Consider the following 27,123-nt stretch of genomic DNA (forward strand, 5'->3'; position numbering starts at 1 on the left):
CCAGCACTTCAAGCTCCACTACTCAGTGATTCGCTAGAAAATGAGTAAATAATCGTATTACTTGTTTTCATTAATCTTTCTTAAATGTATATATAGCTCACATTTATTTTGATGTTTAATATTAAAGCATTTGGGATCTTTATTCAGAAGTTTACTGATGTTTTTGACCAGAAAAAAAAAATATGCCTTAAGAGGTGGGGGTGCGGTGGCTCAGGCCTGTAATCCCAGCACTTTGGGAGACCGAGGCCGGCAGATCACGAGTTCAGGAGATCGAGACCATCCTGGCTAACACGGTGAAACACTGTCTCTACTAAAAATACAAAAAATTAGCTGGGCGTGGTGGCGGGCACCTGTAGTCCCAGCAACTCCGGAGGCTGAGGCAGGAGAATGGCGTGAGCCCAGGAGGCAGAGCTCACAGTGAGCCGAGATTGTGCCACTGCACTCCAGCCTGGGTGACAGAGCATGACTCTGTCTCAAAAAAAAAAAAAAAAAATATATATATATATATATATGTGTGTGTGTGTGTGTGTGTATATATATATGTATATATATATATATATAGGCCATAAGAACTTAACTCTTGTTTATATCAATTAGTCAGTGGTAAAATGGGTTTTGTAATACTTCATTTCACTTAAAGTCACAGTTTCCATGAACTTATCAATGATGTTAAATGAGGACTTATTGTATAATGCATTTCATTTTAGACCTTTTGAGTTCCAGGTGGACTAATATTGGGATAAAGATGAAAAGACCTGGGTTCTTGTTCTAAATCCAGCAATAACTTGATAAATGTAGATATCAATTATTATACTTGCTCTTATAGAGATGTTATGATGATCAATGAAATGATGCTAAAGTCCTTTTTTTTTTTTTTTTGAGATGGAGTCTTGCTCTGTTGCCAGGCCTGGAGTGCAGTAGCACGATCTCAGCTCACCACAACCTCTGCTCCCTGGGTTCAAGCAATTCCCCTCCCAAGTGGCTGTGATTACAGGCACACGCCACCACGCCTGGCTAATTTTTTGTATTTTAGTAGAGATGGGGTTTCACCATGTTGGCCAAGACGGTCTTGATCTCCTGACCTTGTGATCCACCCCGTCTCTGCCTCCCAAAGTGCTGGGATTACAGGCGTGAGCCACTGTGCCCAGCATAAAGTCCTTTTTAAAACTGTAAAATAGTTTATACATTTGAGCATTATTATTATAAGCTTTTGTTTCTTATCTCAGAAGAATATATTTTCAAATGATAGACTTCTGGGACTTTTGGTACAATTTACAAAACCTTTTTTGTATTCCGCATTTACAGTGGAATACCTGGCCTGGGCATGGTGGCTCATGCCTGTAATCCTGGTACTTTGGAAGGCCAAGGTGGGAAGATTGTTTGTGGCCAGAAGTTCAAGACCACCCTGGGCAACATAGAGAGACCCTGTCTCTACAAAAACATTATAAAAATTAGCTGAACATGGTGATATGCACCTGTAGTCCCAGTTGCTCAGCAGGCTGAGGTAGGAGGATTACTTGAGCCCAGCAATTTGAGGTTACAGTGGGATTACACCACAGCACTCTAGCCTGGGTGACAGAGCAAGATTCTGTCTCTTAAGAAAAAAAAAAAAAAAAAAAAGGCTAGGCGCAGTGGCTCATACCTGTAATCCCAGCACTTTGGAAGGCTGAGGCGGGGGGATCACTTGAAGCCAGGAGTTTGATACCAGCCTGGCCAACATGACGAAACCCCATCTCTACTAAAAATACAAAATTTAGCCAGGTGTGGTGGCGCGCACCTGTAATTCCAGCTACTCGGAAGGCTGAGGCAGGAGAATCGCTTGAACTCAGGAGTTGGAGGTTGCAGTGAGCTGAGACTGCACTACTGCACTCCTGCCTGGGCAACAGAGTGAGTGAGACTTCATCTCTCTCTCTCTCTCTCTCTCTATATATATATATATATATATAAAATAAAATAAAAGCAATACTGGTGCCAGTTTCAAGAGAATGCCCACCCATCTGTTGCACCCTTCCTGCAAGTTAGAGCCGTGAAGCGGACTTTATTACTCTCTTGCTTTCTCCCAGATTTCCCTTACTGAAGCCATTTGTAAGGATATTATACCTTTTAAAACACAAGTATATCATACCTGGTGCCAGAAAGTTTTTTGTTTTCCTTAACTATATTGGAAATCACCTGTTTCCCAACTTGAAGACTTTAGTAAATATTGTTCTCAAAGAATTTTCAAATATAGTCATTCCTAGGTGTCATGGGAAATTGGTTCCAGAACCTCCCTCAGATACCAAAATCCACAGATGCTCAAGTCCCTGATGCTGGTACTATATTTGCACATGACCCACGCACATCCCCCTGTATGCTTCAAGTCATCTTTAGATTACTTATAATACCTAATACAATGTAAGTGCTATATAAATAGTTGTTACACTGTATTGTTTGGGAATCATGACAAGAAAAAAGTCTAGACATGTTCGGTACAGACGCAACCATCCTTTTTTTTTCACAGAATATTTTCAGCCTGTGGTTGGTTGAACCCATAGATGCGGAACCAGGGATATGGAAGGCTGACTGTATAACTTTTTAGTAAACTCTAAAACAAACTTCACAAATGTTGCAAGCATTTTTTTTTTTTTTTTTGTATTTGGATCTGTGGATCAAGTGAAGCAGACTTGTACAAACTCCGGAAATTATAATAATAGTAGACAAAGAATGATGTAAATGGAAATGGGAAAGAGACTTCGTCTCAGTGAGAAGAGAGTAGGAGAGCAGGATGTTTAGCAAGGAATCTCCACTCCCCTTCCAGCCCGGTAATCATAATAAATACACTGCTAGTTAATAAACAAGTTCTGTATATGTGGCAAAAAGGGTGGCTTGTGGTGGAAGGAAGGGGGAACCAGCCCTAAACACTAAACACTTCTTTTTTTTTTTTTTTTTTTTATTATACTTTAAGTTTTAGGGTACATGTGCACATTGTGCAGGTTAGGTACATATGTATACATGTGCCATGCTGGTGTGCTGCACCCACTAACTCGTCATCTAGCATTAGATATATCTCCCAATGCTATCCCTCCCCCTCCCCCCTCCCCACCACAGTCTAAACACTTCTTATGTAACCTTAATATAAAGTAAGTAAAAACTCCAGATCCTGTATTCTTAAATTATAGTAACATTTCCTACCTATATTAATTGAATGGAATGACCAAAATTAATGAATTTTTATTTTTATTGAAGAATTTTGCTGTATCACAAATTGATACCCCAAATTGAGGAATTTTGGTGTATTGTAAATTAGATCATACTAGAATGTCATACAGAGGTCACTGTAGAGGCACAGATGACTTCTCTGTTATTAGGTGGAACCATATGAAATTGGCATTTTTAATAAGTTTTTTAAAAGTCTGATATTTCAGCAGTTTCACAGATTAATTTATATATGCCAACTAAATATATAGATGGTAATCTAATTTTTCTGTTTAACTCAGTAAAAGTAAAAGTCAAGAATTTATAATCCAAAAGATGTTTTGCCTTGGTCAAAGAAATTTTGGGAATAGTTTATAAAAAGATGACAGCAGAGGTCATTAGTGATTTCTGTGTTAGCACTGTATTTACTCCCTTTAAAATAAAAATTACATACTATATTGCCTTCCAACACAGGCATTATATTTCAGTGTATTCCTTTGCCAAAAACAAAGATAAACCATAGAACATATCAGTAAATACCAACCAGCTTTGAATATGATCCCAAAATAGACAATAACTTTTTCTTCAGTCTGCTGTAGAGCTTCCAATTTGTAAATTAAAAACAGAGCTTACCGAGTTGCCTTAGGAAAGCCTTATTTAAGGGAAAAATAATGTTTCCTCCTTTCTTTCAGGTAATTTGGCAGCAACAGTGTTTTTAAGTTGCTGACATTAACTAGCTTTGTGGCAGAGTGGGTTTCAGAGTTTGGACTTCTTTCTAAATCAGGCTGTGATGTGTGAAAAGTTCCTCTGTAAACTTACTGAGTTTTATTTGTAATAGAAATATACATTCATTCAATAGAAATATAGCTTTGATATACAATAGAAAGGTGACTGGGGTCCATAGTACTTCCCTGTGTATTATTGGGTGTATACTTGGTTTCTTCTAACTTTAAAAGGAATATGAGAAAGATGGAGAAAATATTTTATATGTTTCAATTTGATCTCAAATTTTGGGGAGATTTAGTGTTCTCTCAGTTTCATTGACTATTTCTTGAGGTTCCAGTTGAGTAGTAGCTTCCCAACAAGATGGACTAACAGGGGTCAGTTTTACTTTCCTGCATGTAGCAACAACAGAAACAGAAATCATATATGAAACAATTGTTTTCAAGTCATCTGACATTAGGGAATGAAGGACAATGATCCCTGAGAGATGGGAAACAAATGAGACAAGCCCTGCACTTGCCTTAGTTTATCGTCTTTGGAGTTTCTAGGCTGTGTTACAGTGAGGGAGAAAGCAAGTGAAACCCAGGGAACTCCCTCAGTTGAGGAGACAGAGCTGAGAGTCCAGTAAGACCAAAGAAGAGCGGGTGTCGGCAAATTACCATGTGCTTTTATTGTAAATAAAGTTTTACTGGAACACAGCCACACCGTTTCATTTTTATCTTGTCTGTGGCCACTTTTAAGCTATAATCACTGAGTTGAGTAACAGTAACTGAGACCATATGACCCACAAAGCCCAAAATATTTACTATTTTCAAACACTCACCTAGAGTTTGTTGGACGGGATATCAGGGGAGATCTTCACAGAGAAAAAATGCTGAAGACTGCAGAGGGTCCTTTTCCAGTATTCAACAGAATACTGGTGCCTCTGAGGAAATTGCAGCCTAGGAAACACCATCTGAGTGTCTTAGAGGGCACAATGGTCACACAGAGTCAGGACTAGTGACACTAACAGTTACTATGACTGTATTCCATATGTTCAAAAAGTTAAGTAGACCTCTAAATTACTTAGATCTAAATATAAAAAACTCCTAGGTGTGAAAACCACAGTGTGTGAGGAGAAAGTTTCATTGCATAAGACTGAAGATAGATTATAAATTGCAGAAAAGTAATCCCAGCACTTTGGGATGCCAAAGTGGAAGGATTGCTTGAGGCCAGGAGTTCAATCAATACCTGCCTGGAAATAGAGTGAGACCCTGACTCTAAAGAAAACATTTGAAAAATTAGCCAGGTATGGTGGTGCATACCCTTAATCCCAGCTACTCAGGAGGCTGAGGTGGGAACATTGCTTGAGGCCAGGAAGTCAAGGCTGCAGTGAACCATGATTCTGTCACTGCACTCCAGCCTGGGCAACAGAGCAAGACCTTTTCTCAAATAATAATAATAATAATAATAAAATCAATAAATAAATTGCAGAAGAAAAGATTAGTGAACTTGAAGATAGAGCAAGTTAAAGATCTTGTTTCTAAAATGAAACACAGAAAGAAAATAATTTAAAAAGAGTATCACTGAACTGTGGGAAAATATACACTAATAAACAGAATTTCTGAAGAAGGGGTGGTGGGACAGAAGAAATAATAGCCAAAATATTTCCAAATTTGATATAAACTCTAAAACTGCAGATAGAAAAAGGTCAGTAAATCCCAAGTACAGGACACCTTAAGAAAGGCATACCAAAGTGTATTATAATCAATTTGCTCAAAATCATTGACAAAGAGAAAAAAAATCTTAAAAGCAGCCAGAGGAAAAGACATGTTACACACCAAGGAGCAAAGATAAGCAGATTTTTCTTTTCTTTTCTTTTCTTTTTTTTTTTTTTTGAGACGGAGTTTCACTCTTTTTGCCCAGGCTAGAGTGCAATGGTGTGATCTCGGCTCACTGCAGCCTCTGTCTCCTGGGTTCAAGTGATTCTTCTGCCTCAGCCTCCCAAGTAGCAGGGACTACAGGCATGCGCCACCACGCCTGGCTAATTTGTTGTATTTTTAGTAGAGGTGGGGTTTTTCCATGTTGGTCAGGATGGCCTCAAACTCCTGACCTCAGATGATCGTCTACCTCGGCCTCCCAAAGTGTTGGGATTACAGGCGTGAGCCACTGCGCCCAGCCAGCAGATATCTTTGAAGTATGGAAAGAAAATAACCATCAACCCAGAATTATATTCTGCCTTTGCCCCCTAAATCTCTGAAGATGAAGGCAAAATATTAGAAATCTCAGATTCATGAAAGCTTAAAGTAGTTATCAGCTTCATATGAAATGTTAAAGGGAGTCCTTAAAGCAGAAGAAAACTACGTGAACATGAAAGGAATTAAGAGCACTGGGAATGGTGAAAAACGTAGGTAAATGGATGAGATATTTTTCTAATTTGTAAAAATGTAAATAATTAAAATTTAAAATATAATTGACTTGTTTTAAAATATTGACTGTTAACAGAAAAAAAGGCATATTGTTTTTAATATATACATGTGTGTGTACCTACGCATGTGTGTATATATATGTGTGTACACAGTAGCATAAAGGCCAGGGGGGTGGGAAATGGAACTATACTATTGTAAAATTTTTGTAATATATGTGAGTGGTATAATATTACCTGAAGGTAAACTGTGATAAGTTAAAGATGTACATAATGAACTCAAAAGCAACTACTAAAATAACAAAAACAAAATGTTGTATCTAATATGCCAACAAAGGAAATAAAATGGAAACAAGCAAGAGGATGTAATTCTAACCATATCAATACTCATTAGTTATAAACGGACATTCTAATAAAAAATGAGATTGTTAAATTAGATTTAAAAAGTAAGTTCTAACTGTATGCTACTTATAAGAAACACACTTTAAACTTGGAATTGCTACATTAATATCAGACTAAGTAGGACAGTTCACTCAACAGCAGAATACACATTCTTTTCAAGTGTGCAGGGAATATGGACCAATATAGGGAATCTTCTCGGCTCTAAAACAAATCCCAGTAAATTTAAAAGGTTTCAAGTCATACAAAGTATTTTCCCTGACCACAAGAGTTAAGTAAGAAATGAATTACAGAAAGATCTTTGGAAAGTACACAAATATCTGGAAACTAACACACTTTTAAATAGTCCATGGTTCACAGAAGAAATCTAAAGGGAATTAAGAAATTATTTTTGACTGAATGAGATTGAAATCAGATATACCCATATCTTTGACAAACTACTCAGATTTTTTTACAAGTGGATTGAGCTATTAATACTTGGGACACGTTTGATGACCCTCAAGAAAATTATTATGAGTGAAAAAAAGCCCATCACCAAAGTTTCCACACTGCATGATTTCATTTATATAACATTCTCAAAATGACAAAATTATAGAGATAGATAATAGATTAGTGGTGCCCAGGGATTAGGGATGGGGTGGGAGAGAATGTGCCTATACAGAATTATTACAAGGTTGATCTTTGTGGTGATAGGACAGTTCTGTATCTTGATTGTAGTGGAGGTTACACCAATTTACACATGTGATAAAATTGAATAGACCCTCACACACATAAATTGAATGTAAAACTGTATATGTAAATTTCATTATATCTGAATAAAGTTTCTGGATTGTATCAATGGTGATTTTCTGATTTTGCAACTGAGTGAAAGGTACACAGAGTATCACTGTACTATTTTGCAACTTTTTGTGAATCTTTAATCATTTCAAAATAAAAACTTGTTTTCTTTTAATGGTGATAGGGTCTTACTCTGTCACTCAGACTGGAGTGCAGTGTCTTAGTCATGGTTCACTGTGGCCTCCAACTCCTGAACTTGAGTGATCCTCCTGCCTCAGCCTCCTGAGTACCTGGGACTATAGGCTCGCACCATGATGCCTGGCTAATTCAAAATAAAAACCTTAAAGAAAAACAGGAAATTTTGTGAGATGGCACTAAATCCATACTCAAGGGAAAAATTATAGGGCTAATGTTTATATTATAAAGGGAAAAGATCTGAAATCAATGACCTCAGCTTCCACATTAAGAAACTAGACAAAGTAGAGGAAATTAATGCAAAACAGAAAATACAGGAAAAAAGGAAAAAGGTCAGAGTATAAATCAGTGAAACAGAAAACATAAAAACAATAGAGAAAAAGCTATGAACTATGGTGTGCTTTTCTTCTGCTTGGGGTTTATGGGATTCTTGGATCTGTAGGTTTGTAGTTTTCATCAAATTTGGAAATTTTTATACAATTATGTCTTCAAATATTTTTTCTTTCACTCTCTCTGTCACTTTCCCTTTTTTGGACCCCAGTTTTATTTATGTTGACCACTTGATACTTTCCCAGCTTACTGAATCTTTGTTAAGATTTTCTTATTCTTATTTTCCTCTCTGATTGTATATAGTTTTTAATTCTGTATCTGTAAGTATATTAATTCTTTTTCTTTGTGTTAATTTCATTCAATGTATTTTACATTTCGGATATCATAATTTTTATCTCTTGAAGTTCCATTTGGATCTTCTTTATATCTTTTATTTTCCTCTTCCTTATCTACATGTTTGACCATATGGAATATTATGGAACCATAGGCAGCACGACGTGTTAGAAGGCAGCAGATGAGAAGTAAAAGCAAGTGATTAGAAGTAAAAGCAACTAGTACAGAATTTGGTGTCATGGAAGTCATAAAACAATACTTTGGGAATTAGAAAAGAGAATCATGAGTTGAATTAATAACTATAAAAAGTCTTACTGGAACCTGACTTTGAAGTAGTTGTGTTCCTTTGACAAAATCTTAGTTTTTATTATGCTAAAGACAATTAAGTCTGTTGTGAGTTTCTTTCTTTCTTTTTTTTTTTTTTTTTTTTTTTTTTTTTGAGACAGGGTTTCTCTCCCATTGCCCAGGCTGGAGTGTAGTGGCACGCTCTTGGCTCACTACAACCTCTGCCTCCCGGATCAAGTGATCCTCCTGCCTCAGCCTCCCAAGTAGCTGGGACTCCAGGTGTGTGCCACCATGCCTGGATAATTTTTTTATTTTTAGTAGGGACAGGGTTTCACCATGTTGGCTAGGCTGGTCTTGAATTCTGACCTCAAGCGATCTGCCCGCCTCGGCCTCCCAAAGTGCTGGGATTTCAGGCGTGAGCCACCACGCCTGGCCTGTGGTGAGTTTCTTTTGAATAGCTGGGCTGTCTATTGATTTATAGGCTTTAAAAAATATGATTGCTTTACTAATCTCTTGGCCTTCACTTACATTTTGTTTGGCATTTACATACAATAAAGTAGATAGGACTTAAAAGTGGTATTGAGCTTTAGTAGAGGAGTACTAAAATTAGTAATCAGCAACATGATTGAGGTTAAATTCTAGGGATCTTGATTCCCAAACAAATTTTGTACTGCTGGCATACAAATCATAACATTGAGACTAGAAAGAGCCAATATTTTTCATTCTAATATAAAGCCATGCGTTTGGGTTTAGAATGAAGTCATTTTAAAAGATTTTACTATCCTGTTGTTTCATGAGTTTTGAGTCCAATGCTGATATGTTTTGTGCATGTTGCTGTTATCAACTCCACTCCCTGCTGCCTATAAAAAGGACAACGATACAAAAAGTTAAAGAAATTATTGGTGTTTTCTACCGTGGATATTGTCAGTGCCCTGGAAAAGCAATTAAATATGCAGCAATTTTCTTATGAGCTGCTCCCTTTCAAATGTCACATTAGATTTAACCTAACATCCTGGATTGCATTGCTGTTGTGGTATGTGTACTGTACATGGTGGAGGTACTCAACAATATTTCCTTGCATTGTCCATAATAAATATTTGCCCAAGACTGGGTAGGGGTGGAAGGGGAAGAAAGAAATGTTTTTCTCTTGTAGAGGAAACTTGTAATGTAGGACTTATTTAAAGAGTGTTTATAGTCCATTGTTGTCCATAGGGTGTGTCATACTGCTCTCTCCAGGTTTGAAAATCTGGGATAGTTAAAATTTCACTTATTTATACTTAAACTTCTCAGTTGACATATCCTTCCATAGAGAAATGATTTCAGTGAAACGGTGTTTTTTTTTAAGAAACTAAACATTTGAGACATTTAGACCCTGAATTTAGCCACATGTATGTTTTATAACTTGGGGAATGGTATGAAATTAAAGTTTCTTGTTCACTGAAAAGATGTCAGATAGCTGAATGAAAGTACCATCAGCAATCTGCAAACATTGTAAATGATGGACTTAAAGTTTGTATTAGATTTCCCTTTTTGCGTTTGTGTTCATTGGTTACCTACTTCTCCATCTCTTCGCATAGATCTTCAGACCTGTGGAATAGAGTTCATTGAGTTTTTCTGTCATTGCTGGTCTCGAGATGTTTCAACGTTAAAAGTTCTTTCCATTACAACCTAATGATCTGTACCCTATTCTGAAGCTAATCTTGGCATTTTCTGTCATTTGCTTTAGTATTTACCAGTTGGGGAAAAAAGTGTGCATGTCGTACCACCATCCTGTCATAATTCTTTTTTTTTTTTGGCCAGGGGGAGACAGGGTCTCGCTCTCTTGCCCCCAGGCTGGAGTGCCGTGGCATGATCACAGATCACTACAGCCTCAACCTCCCAGGCTCAGGCGATTCTCCTGCCTCAGCCTCCTAAGTAGCTGGGACTACAGGTGTGCACCACCATGCCTGGATAATTTTTGTATTTTTGTAGAGATGAGGTTTTGCCATGTTGCCTAGACTGGTCTCAAACTCCTGGGCTCAAGGCCAGGGTCAATCCACCCACCTCGACCTCCCATAGTGCTGGGACTACAGGCATGAGCCACCACACCCAGCCCTGTCATAATTGTTCTTAATGTGAAGTGAAACAAAAGGAATGTCTCTATAAAGGGCTGCTTTTTACTTTTTAATGTCTTTATTTTACAGAATTCTATGTGATAGTAGTATCTCAGTGTTCCTTCAGATTGTTGTATGACTTGCTATTTTTCAGATACATTTGAGAGTAAGCATTTTTTCCACTGAAGCTAGTCATATTTATTGCACTGGATTAACAAATTTGGCTGGGCTAGGACATTGATTCTGATAGATTAAAGAAAAAGCATCTATTGGTTGTAAAGCCTGTAGGCTATCAGAACTCTGCTCCTGATGTCATTTATGCTATCTCACGTAAGTTTAAGGTTATTTACATACAGATACTGATATCCCTCAATGTGTGTTTTTATGATTGGGTAGTGGGGATAGGGGATGCAGGATTTGGATATACATTTGCCCTTTTCTTCAAAAAATGAGGAGCTAAAATAGAATGGTCTGTCTGTGCTTACCTGCGGTAATGTAATGGGTTGATATTGGCAGGAGCTTGTGGGTTGATGTGGCATCACTTCCATCACTACGGTTAATTGCTAATAAATGACTGACTGGGAATTTAGGAGGAATGCTACAACTGTCTGCTGTGTTAGTGGTAACAGGAATTCTGGCGCCATTTCAGGGTGACTATTTGTATTTGTCTATCAGAGTTAGAATACAGTTGTTTCTCTCAGTTTCAGCCTTCTCTATAGAATTTCTGTCAATTGTTTGACTCCATTAAGTGTGCAGAGGAAGTAAAAGCCTGAATGACCAATCCACCAGGGGCTATGGATAGACCCTTTCTTTGTCCATACTCAGAGCACTGCATTAGGTCTCATTATCCATTTATAATAAGTGACCTCTGCCCCCTGGGTCATTGAAAAATATTCAGTGTGCTTTTCTGACACATAGGGCACCTTTCTCAGCAGACACATGAAACAATGGGACATCTGGTAGTCTGGAGAACTGGTATACATTGCAGGTTTTAAAATAAATACACAGCCTTGTGCCAAATTACTCTTCTAATTTTTTTTTTCTCTGTTCTTACATGGTTTATAAATGGGCCAAGGGGATCCTAATGTCTGGAAAATAAATGTATTCCTTATCTCTTTTCTTTCTTATTATTCTAGTTTTTAAAAATTGCCGTGTTTTTCCATTTTATTTTCTAGAAATGATTTGCCTTCATCTCTGATTTTGCATTTCCTGATAGAGAACTATAGAAAGCCTTGGATATAGTGAATGGAGAGAGTTACCGTCTTTCAAAAGTGTTTGCCAAATCTGCTCAGGATGGCTCTGGAGGTTATCTGTGATGTGCTCAAAACCTGTCTTCTTCTAGCCCTCTGTTCTGCCCAAACTGGTAGTGACCAGGCTGGAAAAGGATTTGACCCTCCCTTGGTCACTGCATTCCAGATTTCTTTTGTGGTATAAATGTGGACCACCTGCCAGAAAGCTTTGCATATGTACTTGTTCTGTCTCCAGCTCCGAGTGTATAGACAGACTTGGGAAGAGATGGAGATAGAAATTGATTAGTGGCCGAAATAAAGATGGAAAGTAAGAAAACTGTCATGTCCAGAGCTTTACATGGTGTCAACTGAAGGACAACCTTCCGTGAGTTGGAGTCTTGACCACCAGTAACTAACTGTGTGGCCTTAGTACAGTGCCCATGTTATATACTGATAGAAGTCAGTAATTTACTTGAAATATGTTGGGACAGGAAAAATAAAAGACTGAGAACCACTTATTTTGCAAGTCATATGAAGAAACGTTAAGAGGCAAATTAAAATTTTAACTTATACTTTATTTTAATTAAAGTATTTAAAATAAATTTATAAAGTATAAAAATTCTTTTATAGATATTTTTTAAAGTTTAAGATGCAGGCTTTGTATTAACAAAGCCCTATTCCCCTTAGAACTTACTGATGTTGTGTTTATTGTTATGTATACTGGCTTGTTTATTTTATTAAAAATACATGAGCTACACAGAGATTTGAAGAAACTCAGTTTATTACAGTGAATTAGCTGCCATCCTGTCCAGGAGACCCAGGGGTTTTATTATAACAAAATGGTTTTCCTATTAAATGATGTACTACTGCATGCTCTCAGATATTGAGACACAGAGGTGTTATCTCCATAAAAATGACCATTGCATCCATGCACAGATTTTTTTTCTCCAGTTATGGAAAACCTCATAGTTGTTAGAACTCTCTCCATGACAAGAATTAATATATTAACTGGATTATAGCACTGTTTGACAAATTGCTTACTAAATACATCAAAATTGATTGGACCTTCTTTATTTGAATTGACAAATGGCTGCATTAGGAGAAGGAGGGAAATCCATTAATTATAGCTGCTCTCGACCATAGGAAATGTAATCATATAAATATGGATTTTGCTAAAACAAAAATGTCTTCTTTATGGTAGTGTTGTTTATATGTATATCTGCATCTCTTTGCCATTAATAGAAGGCCTGTGCTTACTTACCATCTTTTAAATAATAAAAAATTGATTTCTGTGGTGTTAAAAGGTGTGTTCTACCCTCTCCTGACTATATAATAGTTTTTTAAATATTCCAGAAAATATCAGGGAAACCCTGTAGTTCAGCCTTTCTGCTCAGTTTCCAATTGCACCTCTATTTGTCCATCTTGTGCTTCTATGTTCATTGATTTCCCAGATAACCTTACAGATTTGTGACTGCTCCAGTGTAAGTTTATATATGACAGGGCCTTTACTTAGGAAACAGGAAATCCAGACACTGATGGTTTTGACTTCCTTCACATTGTTACCTTGAGTGAGTCATTGCCTTCTACGCCTCAGGTTTCTCATCTTTATAATTAAGGGTGTGAAAATCTTTTTCAACTTTCAGATTTGGGGAGATCCCTGCCCTAGAATCTCGTAACTTGTCCAGAAACTCATGAAAATTCAGACCCAAGACATGTTAAAAGAGGAGGAAACAAGCAGCTAGGACACCTGAAGTCAAGGTCTTTGTCTTGTTACTTTTTTTTTTTCACATTTTATGTAGCAACAGGATTTTCTAATAGTTTGCAAATAATTCCTGATTATAAAATAGTAGAAACAAAGCAGCCTGTGCTGTTCTTTATGGAAAATGTATGTTTCATAAACATTTTTAAGCGATCTTTTTGAATTATTTCTTATTTCCAAGAATACCTAGAAATCCCTTCTTTCTTCAAATTAATGTATATATGATTTTAGTTTTTCCTATATGTTTTAATACTTTGTTTTAAATTATAGTCTTGTGTCTTTAGCATAGCTACTTTTTTTTTATATTGAAGCCTCTTTTAGCTGCTGATTATGAAGCTAACATATTTCATATTGTTTTTGTTTCTGGAGTTCTGACTGTTCCATTTATCAAAAGTTTTAATTTTGCTTTGATAGTGTATAAGCTCTTATCATTACTGAGATTCTCTTTCTTTGAAAAAATTTTTCTCGATTTTTCTTACTGAAGGTAACCAACCCAGTAACCGAGGCATAAGGTTGGTGGGGGAGTGCCACAGATTGTCTCTCTGCAGCTTCAGTCTCTTCTTCCCCTTATTGTTGTCATAGGATAGGAGACTTTTGGCCATATGATTCTGTGGAACTTGGCAGGGGACCAGAAACACCGTATTGCCTTCAGTGCCTTTATGCCATCAGTTTCTTGTCTTTTATACTACGCTTTCTTTGTATTTTATGACTTGGTGAAGAACATCTGTAACAACCCTATATGATGCGAAATCTGGTCAAAGCTGAGATTTGGGGATTTTTTGAGGATAGCGTTTTTTTCTTTTCTTGGTCACTCGGCTGATTTCTGTGCTCTTTTCTAGATGCTAGCATGTCATCCGTGGTTGCATCATGTACACCTTTAAATATGAAACCAACAAACCAGTATTTTCTACGATGAAAAATTTTAATCAGAGGTATTATAGTGTATGTAAAGTAGCACTTTGATTGTTTCTCTCACTGCATGTGAAGCTTCCTTCAATGTCTGTAACCCTGTGTTGTGACTTCTGGTTAAAGTAATTTTTCCCCATTGTTTGATCACAGTATAGGTATCTCTGATCAGGATACATAACTGTTTATTATGATTATAGAAAAGATTATATTAAGTGAAGCAGACATTGAATAGACAAACAACAGACTCTCAATCAATGATATAATTGATGTTTGGGGATAAAAATCTCTTACATGTTTTATATGATAAATTTAATTTAAAATAATGAACTTAGTAGGTAATGAAGTGATAAATTGAGGTGAGGTGATTTTGCTTAAGGTGAAGAATGTGATCTTTAGAGTCAGCAGTCCTGAATTTGAACTCTATCTCTGCTACTTGCTGTCTGGACAGCTTTAGGCAGATAACCTCCCCGAACTTTTTTCTCCCCATCTTTTTTTTTTTTTTTTTTTTTTTTTTTTTTTTTTTTTGAGACAGAGTCTCGTTCTCTCGCCCAGGCTGGAGTGCGGTGGCACAATCTCGGCTCACTGCAAGCTCTGCCTCCCGGGTTCACACCATTCTCCTGCCTCAGCTTCCCGAGTAGCTGGGACTACAGGCGCCTGCCACCACGCCCGGCTAATTTTTTGTATTTTTAGTAGAGATGGGGTTTCACTGTGTTAGCCAGGATGGTCTTGATCTCCTGACCTCATGATCCGCCTGCCTTGGCCTCCCAAAGTGCTGGGATTACAGGCGTGAGCCACTGCACCTGGCCTCTCCCCGTCTTTAAAATGGGTATTAATAATACCTACCTTACAGGATCATTGTTAGATAATATGAGATAATTGATCCAAAAAGGCTTACCCAAGAGCTTGGATAGAAAAAAGAAACTCACTAATGATAGCTGGTGGTTGTACCTAGTTGTGTGAGAATGAATACCCTTCTTCTGTGAGGTCTTTCTTGCTTCTCATGATTCCACCTACTTTATGACAGATACTGCCAGGTGGCACAGGTGAACATACTTTGTTGTGAAGAGAAAGCATTTGTATTATATCTCCTCTGATCTTCAGTGGTCAGCTGGACAAGTATGGCTCTAATATTGGGCACATTTTCAAAGCTATAGAAAGAAATTTTACTGGCCGGGCACGGTGGCTCACACCTGTAATCCCAGCACTTTGGGAGGCCAAGTTGGGCAGATCGCTTGAGTCCAGGAGTTCTAGACCAGCCTGGCCAACATGGTGAAACCCTGTCTCTACTAAAAACACAAAAATTAGCTGGGCGTGGTGGCACGTGCCTGTAATCCCAGCCACTTGGGAAGGCTGAGGCAGGACAATCTCTTGAACCTAGGAAGGAAGGAAAAAATGAGTGGGAAAGAGAGAAAGTGAAAATGAAAGACAGAAGGGAGTGAGGAAGGAAGAAAATGCAGGGGAAAAGAACTACCTCACTTTGTTATACAAGATGAAAATAAAATGGTATACAGTAATGAAAGTAAACCAGACCTAAATATATTTTTTAATTATTTTTATTTTTATTTTTTGAGACAGAGTCTTGCTCTGTCGCCCAGGCTGGAGTGCAGTGGCGCAATCTTGGCTCACTGCAAGTTCCCCCTCCCGGGTTCACGCCATTCTCCTGCCTCAGCCTCCTGACTAGCTGGGACTACAGGCGCCCACCACCACACCCGGCTAATTTTTTTTTTTTTTTTTTTGTATTTTTAGTAGAGACGGGGTTTCACCGTGTTAGCCAGGATGGTCTCGATCTCCTGACCTCATGAGCCGCCCCACCTTGGCCTCCCAGAGTGCTGGGATTACAGGCGTGAGCCACTGCACCCGGCCACCAGACCTAAATGTATTAACATGGATGATACATATAGTGTTATGTGGGAAAAAAAACCTGTTCTAGAAAAGTGTTACTATGATTTTTTAAATTATCACTCACTGAATGATCCTGAATACTTCATGTATTCCATACCCTAGCCAAGAAGAGTCAAGATGACTCTCTGTTAGTCTGCAGGTCAAGAAATGGTTGTTCAATCTTTTGAAACATTCATAAAATAGTTTTTTAAAAAATTATTGGAGAAACGTTAGACGTACATAGTACACAGTTAGTTGTATAAGGAATCTACCAATTACCAAGTTTCAACAATTTACAACATTCTACCACAAAGTATCCTAAGAAAGTCATTCACTATTGTGTCTTTTTACCCATGATTCTTCACTATACATCTGATTATAAAGACTTTTTAAAGATCACAACTCCCCACCATTACATAAAACAGGTGAGGCAGGGACAGTGATTTGTGGAGATCTCTGTTTAGTAGTTTGACGTTGTGGAGTAGGCAAGGAAGATCAAGCCTGGAAAATGCTCTTCTTACTTTTGGAAAGTTAAAGAAAACCCTGCGGTAGTTGTGGGCTTGTGTTCTCTGTCTCATGCTTTCCCCTATCCTCTCGGTTTTGAGAATTTTCTGATTAATTTAGAGATAAAATATGGAAAACATCATGAATGCTTAATGATCACTTAAAAAGATTTTAGATTATTTTCCTAACTATAGGGTGAAAATGTTTGGTGCCTTCCAGGTCTAAAAGCTTTTGTCTCTCCATGTCAGGGCAACTTTCCCTCTTTTGCTTAGGCAAGAGAAAATCTGTATGTAATTCTTCCTGCTGCATAATGATGTGGATTTTCCTAGTATGTAACTAGATAATAAATAAATGAAACATGAAAAAACCACATTAAGTCTTTGCAAAAAAAAATTATTTTTGCCATTTTTACATTTGCAAACATCACCCCCCATCCCCGCCTGCTTTTTTGTTGTTGTTTGTCAGGGCTTAGTGTAGATGCTAGACTGAATACTACATTAGAGCCTTTGCTATTCAGCTGTGCCATTGTAGATGGAGTCAAGAACAGTAAATTTTCAATCACTGTCCTATTGCCTACATGTACAAATTGGTACATCGATTACTGCACACAATTTAATGACCAAAAATAGTGATTATTTACCTTTACAACATCAATTTACAGTAGGTTCCATATATGCGCTACTCATCCTAGTATCTTATCAAGTATATTTTAGAGTGTTCCTTGAATTTAGAATGGAGAATTGATTATTCCTGAAAGAAATGCATCTAACATTCAGGTTTGGCTGTGAGAATACCGTTGCTACTGTTGAAGCATTACAACTCATAATTCTACACAGAATTTAGCTTAGGATGCTTTCAGCAAATAATCATTCTTCTGAACAAAAAAACAATGTGTTTGAGCAGTTGATAAAGCTGGTCCTATGTTTGATATTTGTGTGTATAAATACAGAGATAATGATAAATAAACAGATACTGAGACATTATGCATAAACAAGTTAGAAGTAGCACACCCCCTTTAAAAAGTTACTGAATCTAAAAATAGGGGGAAAAACACATAACCCACTATGCAATAAGGTCAACTTTTATTTTGTTTATCGTTTTCCAACTTCTGTTGATATATATCTGATTTGTTTGCTTGCATATATTGACTATGGTGTGCTGCACCATCTGTATCAATTGTATTGTTCCTATTCCACTTTTAATTAAATATGAATTTTTATATCATGTTTATTTTATAAACATGATATACACAGTTTGAAAGGTAGCAAAAAATATCCAGTGGAAAATAAATCCTCCGTATCTCCCAACTAACCTCATCCCCTCCCAGGAGGCAACTACTATTAGTAATGTATTGTATTCTATACTCCTGTAAAGGTAAGCTTTAATAAGAATGCTCTTATTGTTACATATGAGTCTGGCCAGATTATGCAACCCATGATAAGACAACAGTTGTTATTCACAAGCTATAAGCAAGGTATTTTATAGTTATGATACAATTCTTTAAAATAGTGTGGACTTACTTTTCCAGCTATCCTACTGTTGGTGATTTAATGTACATACAGTGCAGTTGTACTATCAAATGAGTTGCACTAGTGTGAGTTCTAGTAGAACACATTAAGTAGATATTGTGTGTGTCTCTCCAGGTAGATATGAGGGGACTTCAAAAAGTTTGTGGAAAAAGGGAGTTAAAAGATACAAATTAAAAATATAAACTTTATTTCTCAAGATAAGCCCCATCAAGTTAAACATATTTTTGTAAGCGATGATACTAGCCATTTAGTCCATCCTAAAAACTGAAGGTCCTGGGAATTTAATTATGTCAATGCTGTCTTTTTTACATTAACTAAAGAAAAATGGATGCCCTTTAATGATTTTTTTAAGATTGGAAGCAAAAAGAAGTCTGAAGGAGCCAAATGAGGACTGTGAGGTAGATGCCTCATGATTTCCCATCAACACTCTCACAGAACTGCCCTTGTTTGCTGGGAGGAATGAGCAAGAATATTGTTGTGGTGGAGAGGACTCTCTGGTGAAGCTTTCCTGGGCATTTTCCCACCAAAGCTTTGGCTAATTTTCTCAAAGCATTCTCATAATCAACAGATGTTATTATTTTCTTTGGCCCTCCAGAAAGTCAACAAACTGCCTCAAGCATCCTAAAAAACTGTTGCCGTGACCTTTGCTCTGGCCCACTTTTGCTTTGACTGCACCACTTCTGCCTTTTGGTAGCCATTGCTTTGATTGTGCTTCGTCTCTTGGATCCTACTATAACAGTAAAGCCATGGTTTATTTACAGTTTTTTGTTTTTTTGTTGTTTTGGTTTTTTTTTTGAGGCAGAGTCTTGCTCTGTCACCCAGGCTGGAGTGCGGTGGCACAGTCTCGGCTCACTGCAGCCTTCGCCTCCTGGGTTCAAGTGATTCTCACGCCTCAGCCTCCCGAGTAGCTGGGACTACAGGCACCTGCCACCACGCTTGCTAATTTTTTTATATTTTTAGTAGAGACAGAGTTTCACCATGTTAGCCAGGATGGTCTCGATCTCTTGATCTCGTGATCCGCCACCTCGGCCTCCCAAAGTGCTGGGATTACAGGCATGAGCCACCATGCCCGGCCTCCTGTTATAGTTCTTTGAAGAAATGCTTCAGGATCTTGTTCCCACTTGATTAAAATTTCCATTGAAAGCTTTGCTGTAGTCTGCAGCTGATCTGGGTGCAATGCTTTAGGCACCCATTAAGTGAAAAGTTTGCTCACCTTTAACTTTTCAGTCAGAATTGGGGAAGTGGAACCAATTGAGATGTCTTTGGCACTGGCTGTAGTTTCTGCTGTTAATCATTGGTTCTCTTCAGTTAAGGCACAAAGAAGATGAATTTTTTTCCTATCAAATTGATATGGATGGCCTGGCCACTGAAGACTTCATCTTCAATACCATCTTGTCCCTTCTTGAAACGAACTATCCATTTGTAAACTGCTGATTTCTCTGGGGCATTGTCTCCATAAACTTTTGGTAAAGCATCAATAATTTCACCATTCTTCTACCCAAGCTTGACTGTAAATTTGACATTTGTTCTTACTTCAGTTTTCCATGAACTTTTTGAAGACCCCTCCTAAACTCCACCTTGTCCTTAAAATGGTTTGACCTTGCAAGTGCTTTGAGAGGATGGTTATAGTCTGTTCACTTCTTAGAAGTATATTAGAGGCTGGGTGTCATGGTATACACCTGTAGTTCCAGCTCCTCAGGAGGCTGAGACAGGAGGATCACTTGAGGCCCGGGAATTCTAGGCTATAGTGCACTATGGTGATCATGCCTGTGAATAGCCACTGCATGCCGCTTGGTCAGCATAGCGATACCTATCTCTTAAAAAAAAAAAAAAAGTATACTTGGACTGTTTGAAATTTTTCCTTAGTAGAGTAGCTGATCTGGCTGATAGCATGAACCCATTATGCTTTATTCTTTCTCTCCATTTTATGAGATATTTAGGGCCACTAAGAAGTAAAACTAAATTGTGAGCCCAGCCAGACTACCTCCAGGTATAATTTGTCCAGATGCTAAATGTCAAATGACCTCTTGGTAGCAGGAACAATAAATGAAAGCTCCTTAGTTTATGTCTTCTGTAGTAATATTATGATACTGTAGGGGTACAGAAAAGGAGATGGGGAGAAAAGATGCACCCAGAGTTGTCAGTTTTTCAGTGAAATCTATTAGTTTATAGACAGAGAAGATATATACTTTTTCTAATTATATATTGCCTGTGACTGTTCTTCTGGGAATGTGACATAAAAGGAAAGTGAAACCAGAGATGTACAATACTGACTGTTAGAAAACTTTAATAATTAATTAGAGAACATCTATGGTACTACAGGGTCAGGGCACAAGGAAGATCATTGATCCCTATAATATATAATGTAGATAAAGCTTGTTTCCCTTTATGTATTGTTGTTGCATTGGTATAGGGATGGCTGCTAATCAACAGAACAGCCAGTGATATTCTGTGGAATTGCTTTACTGCTCTGTGTATTAGATTTAGTGAATTCCTCTACATTTAAATTGTCACATTTATAAATCAGTGTGAATTTAATACTACCCATTTTCAAGTAGTTATGTATGTTATTTTTAATCTGAAAGGGTTCTCCCTTTTTTTAGTCATTTAAAAAATCACACTTTAATTTTTGCCACTTTGATATGTATGCAATGATAACTTGAGTCATTAAATCTCCAATTACTACGATTTAGATATGTTTGTTGGATATTATAATTCCTCCTCTGTGAATTGCTTGTTCATTGGGAACTGCCTTTGTTCATTTTGCTTTTGGATTGTTTGTCTTCTGAACCTTTGTTTTAAAATGGCAAATTTTAGTTTCTATACTAAGAAACTACATTCCCAAGCAGAATTTCATCCTTATATCCTGAGTGCTTTCTGATCAGAAACAGAGTTTGGTAAATAGCCCTTGCTTATTGTATGGCTGCTATATAAATGCTGTTTTTAATAAGCACCAAAAATATATTGAGGTTTGTCCTTGGGAGAGAGTTTATCACTGTTGGCCTTTGGGTGAACTTTGAGCCTGAGCTGTTTCATTCAAGGCAGCATGATGTCATTTAACTGCAAATTTCTCTGTTGCTAGAAAAAGGAATGTTGTTCCTCTAAATAACCTAAACGACTGAAAAATGCTGGCACAACATTATTCATCTCTCAGGTCTCCACTAAAAACTTTCACGTGGTAAGGGTTTTATTGTTTGTGGAGGAAGGGTGGGGATATGGTAAAGAGCAGGAGAAAACAAAAACTGTGTCTGGTCCTGAATCTGAAGAATTCCACTGCCCATATAAAACTCAGCTGCCAGTAGGACCCAGTAAACTCACTTGTCCAGATAAGAGCTTTTGGGTCCATCTTTGATTTTTCACTTATAAATCAGTGTGAATTTTAAATTTATAATTAAACTTACAAATGTATTTAATCTTCATTTATAGATCAGAGTGTGAATTTTTGAATTAAAATTTCTATTTCTGTATATTCAGCCTATTATCATATTTTAAGTTTCCAACAAAATCTTAAAGCAGGTAACTATATGATTATCTCACATATAAAACTAGGTACCATTAGGGTCAGCATTTTTATCCTTAATTTGAGAAGCAGATTTCTCTGATAGTGATAGCATTGCAATTAATTTCAAGTAGTAGAACAGCTTCTTAACATCTGCTAGAGTTGGGAGGCTGGAGTTTACAAACAGTGGTACCTGTAGTTGATCAGCTATGTCCTCTAAAGCTTCCAGAGCTACAGCTAAGAGAATTTATTACTGGAAATTCAAGAAATGTAGGAAAGGGTAGAACAAGAAGAACAAAACCAAACCAAATAGACTTTTCCTTCATTACTTTCATAAATAAGCACTGCTCGATGTTCATTATGCTTTGTGCTTGTTTATATAAAGAGGATGCTTACAAGCTGTGTGTAGTCTTTTAACTTTTACATGCGTTGGCAGTTGTTTGTCATTGCTTTAAATGAAATGGTACTGGATACAGATATTTTTATTTTTATTCTTGCTTTACAAAGAAATATTTAAATCTTATAAACTTCATTTTTACAAGGTCTAATTTTTTTTCCTGAGTATCTTAAACCATGTCCAATATAATGAGAGTAATTAATTACCTGCTCTAATGTACAGTATATTTAATATGTTAATGATAAATATCTTACCTTTTGTATTCTAAGTAGAAGACTAGATTAGTTGCGATGAACTTTTTTGATATCTAGCTGTTTCTCTGGGGATATTTTAGAAAGAATTTGATTCCATAAAATTGAGGTTTTCTTCTCATTCTTTTGGGGGAAAAATTGAAATGTTAGGTTTAAATTTTTCTAGGAATGGTAATAACTCATTCTCAGAATCCTGGTTCAAATTCACCTATCCTAACCTGTATTAAGTAGTGTTAAAGAACTAGATATTTGAAGAAACTTAAGGATGTCAACTTAGAGGTCTGTTAATGTTTATACCTTTAATCTTGCAATTATTATTTATATACTTTAATACTTTGTACCTATAGTTTAGCAGTATGTAAAGCAACACTTTTAACTTTCTCTAACCGATAAATACCATATTTTCTGTGGGTAATTTTTAAAAATTCTTTACACATTGATTCTTGTATTAAGTTGCAGAAGGCATCTAAAAATTCAAAAATAGAACTCTTCTAAGATTTTGATTTGAAAAGTTATATTATTAATTGACTTTTTGGAACATTGTGAATTTTATTATATAGGATTCAGACCTAAGGATGTTATTAAGGGGCCATTAATCTTTCATTTCATAACTTTATTTATGTGTATATATATATATATATTTATTTATACAGACTTGGCAGTATTTTTGGTTTAGATTAACAGGACTAATTTTCAAAGGTCAGCCCTAAAGCAGATTGGCTTTTGTTTGCTTTACACATACTCACATATGAAAATATATAAATAGGCTGAACACAGTGGCTCACACCTGTAATCTCAGCACTTTGGGAGGCTGAGGCAGGCGGATCATGAGGTCAAAAGATCGAGACCATCCTGGCCAACATGGTGGAACCCCATCTCTACTAAAAATACAAAAATTAGCTGGGTGTGGTGGCATGCACCTGTAATCCCAGCTACTTGGGAGGCTGAGGCAGGAGAATCGCTTGAACCTGGGAGGCGGAGGCTGCAGTGAGCTGAGATCATGCTGCTGTACACCAGCCTGGTGACAGAGCAAGACTCCATCTCAACAACAACAACAACAACAACAACAACAACAACAAAAATATATATATATAAATATATACATAGAAACACACACATGTATGCACAGAAGCCCATATATTCCTATAAGAAAAATACCATAAGTGATTTTTTTAGCTCTTATTTACTCACTATAAGCATGATTTGCTTATAAACACTAAAAACAGACAGGCTCACAGTTACCTCATAATGATCTACTCATCCTGCCTTTGCTTGTTGATCTATATTTAGCAAAAGCCTGTATGTAGAGGCAGTACTTTTGAAGTTGTATTCTCTAAAGTAAATTGATAGTATTTCCTATTCAGTATTTTCCTTTTCAGTTTGGCAGATAAGGTGTGTTTGAAAATTACTGTACTAAGAACATGGCTAGATTTATATCCTTGTACCAAGTTTATTAATTATCTAAGGACAGTTGGTAAATATAAAAGATACTAAACATTTTTCTTTAGGGTAGCTATTTTGTATCTTGGTCCATTGAACTTGGATTTGCAAGATATGTAACTTTATTTTTCTTTAAATAAACTCTATTAAGTTTTTTTTAGTACCTCCATTCGAAGAAAGGTGGAAAAATTAATCTCAATCAATTATACCACCTCCAAAGTTACATCTAAATTCTCTAGGGTGTACAGGGTATAAAAGTATGAGGTAAGGGATTTGGGGACATTTTGTCCTAATTGTCACCACTGACATGTCCCATTTCCCCACCAGATCATTGGCCATTGGTTCATATAGGTCTCTGCAGCATCCATTCTTGTTTCTCATCCAGCTCCTGTCAGTTGTCTGGATTATGTCCATATTATTCTTGTACATGTATGAAACATTCTTCTCCTCTAAGCTATGGAGAACATGGTAAGGTTGTCACAGACCTGGCTGTACAGACACACCATGTGCACACCATTTCTACTCTTGTACCATGTGGGATCTCTTGCCACTTCCCTTAACTCTGCCCAAGATTGAAGACATAAGTTTTCACCGCCATTGGTCCCTAAAACTTCTTCTGGGATTCTGTCGTTTCCCACTCCTCTTTGTGACCCTCTTTTTTCCCCTTTCTGTCTCCGCCAGTCTCGCTCCAATCTCAGGGTATCATTCCTAATATTTGAGTGGTTAGAAGCATGGAAACTTTGCTCTTATCATATTTTCTTTTTATCAAGGTTGTAAATTCTTTTTTCCATGTGAACAGGTATGTCATTCCTTCCCAAGGTAGTAAACATAGAATGTTCTTCCTACCTGGATTGAGAGAAATTTTTTAATATGAATAAATGCAAGTGGTGAAATAAAATGGATAGACTGTCAGAGGAGCAAAAGAGAGGATAATTCTATTTAAAGAAAAAGCCAAAGAAGCATTAGGTAAAGCCAAAGACACAAATAATGGTAACCCACAATTAAAAAACAAAAAACCAAAGAAGTGACTTGGGAAATAGTAGAAGGAGAGATGAAAAAGAAGCATTGAAAAAAATCATGCAAGACCAACAAGAATCCCCAAATAAATGGAAGTCAAAGATTGCAGATTTACAGGAAAAGGAAAGAGTAATAAAGCTACCCAGCCTGGGTTTGCGAAAGGGAAGGTACAGTTTCAGGGCAGGTAAACTAAATTTGATAGTGATGATGAATGTGATGGAGAATGGTGCAACTGAGCCAATGAAAAGAGCAAAAGAAGAAACAAAGAAGAACCTGCGCCACGAGGACAAAAAACAGAAAATGGTGCCAGAGACCAGTAGTTTAGTGCACAGATTTTTAAATTCATTTTAATTAGGTTTTAAGCTGCTTTTGTTTTGGGACTTTTAAAACAAAATCCAAATTAGGCCTACTATTCAATGTCCACCTGCAAGAAAGGAAAACTTTCAGGCCAGGTGTGGTGGCTCATGCCTGTAATCTCAGCACTTTGGGAGGCTAAGGCGGGTGGATCACTTGAGGTTAGGAGTTTGAGACCAGCCTGGCCAACATGGCAAAATCCCGTCTCTACTAAAAATACAAAAATTAGCCAGGCATGGTGGCACACGCCTGTAATCCCAGCTACTCAGGAGGCTGAGGTGGGAGGATCGCTTGAACACAAGGTGGAGGCTGCAGTGAGCCGAGATCATGCCACTGCACTCCAGCCTCGGTGACAGAGTGAGACCCTGTGTAAAAAAAAAAAAAAAAAAAAAAAGACCCTTTTCACAAGATGGCGCCGAAAGCGAAGAAGGAAGCTCCTGCCCCTTCTAAAGCCGAAGCCAAAGCGAAGGCTTTAAAGGCCAAGAAGGCAGTGTTGAAAGGTGTCCACAGCCACAAAAAGAAGAAGATCCGCACGTCACCCACCTTCCGGCAGCCGAAGACACTGCGACTCTGGAGACAGCCCAAATATCCTCAGAAGAGCGCTCCCAGGAGAAACAAGCTTGACCACTATGCTATCATCAAGTTTCCGCTGACCACTGAGTCTGCCATGAAGAAGATAGAAGACAACAACACACTTGTGTTCATTGTGGATGTTAAAGCCAACAAGCACCAGATTAAACAGGCTGTGAAGAAGCTCTATGACATTGATGTGGCCAAGGTCAACACCCTGATTTGGCCTGATGGAGAGAAGAAGGCATATGTTCGACTGGCTCCTGGTTACGATGCTTTGGATGTTGCCAACAAAATTGGGATCATCTAAACTGAGTCCAGCTGCCTAATTCTGAATATATATATATATATATATATATTTCTTTTCACCATTAAAAAAAATAGAAAGGAAGTTTTTTGTTGTTGTTTAACTTGTCTTTTTTGTTATTCACATGAGAATTTTTTTGAATGTATAGTTCTATTTGTGTAATTTCAGATGATTCAATATCAAAAGGAAGATTCTTCCATGAAATTGCCTTTGTAATATGAGAATGTATTAGTACAAACTAAGAAAATATATGCTATATAAAAAGAGCAAAAACTTAGTTTATTTTTACCTTTTTGTGCCCAAAGCATTTGAGAATGAATTTTAAACTAGAATGTTGGCTATTGATTATGGGCCCTTCCCACAGATAATTTATCCTGTCTCCTAGGCTGGCCTTCTGTATTTACACAGGCAGCCTGGTAACATTAGAAAGAATTACTTGTCACAAAGCTTTTCAATACTATATGTAGACTGACTAAAATCAAGAGACTTACTGATTTCTTTGTATGAAAGTTGTGTGACGCTGGCAGGTCATATCTGTAAAACAAAAGCCACCTAAGGTCATTTCCAAACACTTAACCACCTTTGACTAAAACAACAACAACAACTACAACAAAAACTAAGAAAAGTATTAAATACTGGTAAGCTGAACATTTTAGATCTGTCCCTTTAACTTATGCATGTACTGGCTTGATATGTCCCCCAACATCAGCCATGGCAAACAGAGCCTGGCTCTTCTGCTATAATGGCCATTTATACTGAAATTT

The 27,123-nt window shown here is 37.2% G+C and overlaps 2 protein-coding genes across 11 annotated transcripts in view; both read left to right on the top strand.

Moving 5' to 3' along the window:
* BCAS3 (BCAS3 microtubule associated cell migration factor) overlaps positions 1 to 27,123 on the top strand; it is a 717,859-nt gene that overhangs the window by 363,299 nt on the left and 327,437 nt on the right. The window lies entirely within an intron of this gene.
* LOC117976576 (large ribosomal subunit protein uL23-like) lies at positions 23,837 to 26,423 on the top strand. The gene has a single exon (XM_063599313.1). The coding sequence runs from the start codon at positions 25,892 to 25,894 to the stop codon at positions 26,360 to 26,362; it is 471 nt and encodes a 156-aa protein (XP_063455383.1). The 5' UTR covers positions 23,837 to 25,891; the 3' UTR covers positions 26,363 to 26,423.

Source organism: Pan paniscus, chromosome 19 (assembly GCF_029289425.2).
Source record: "Pan paniscus chromosome 19, NHGRI_mPanPan1-v2.0_pri, whole genome shotgun sequence".
Taxonomy (NCBI): domain Eukaryota; kingdom Metazoa; phylum Chordata; class Mammalia; order Primates; family Hominidae; genus Pan; species Pan paniscus.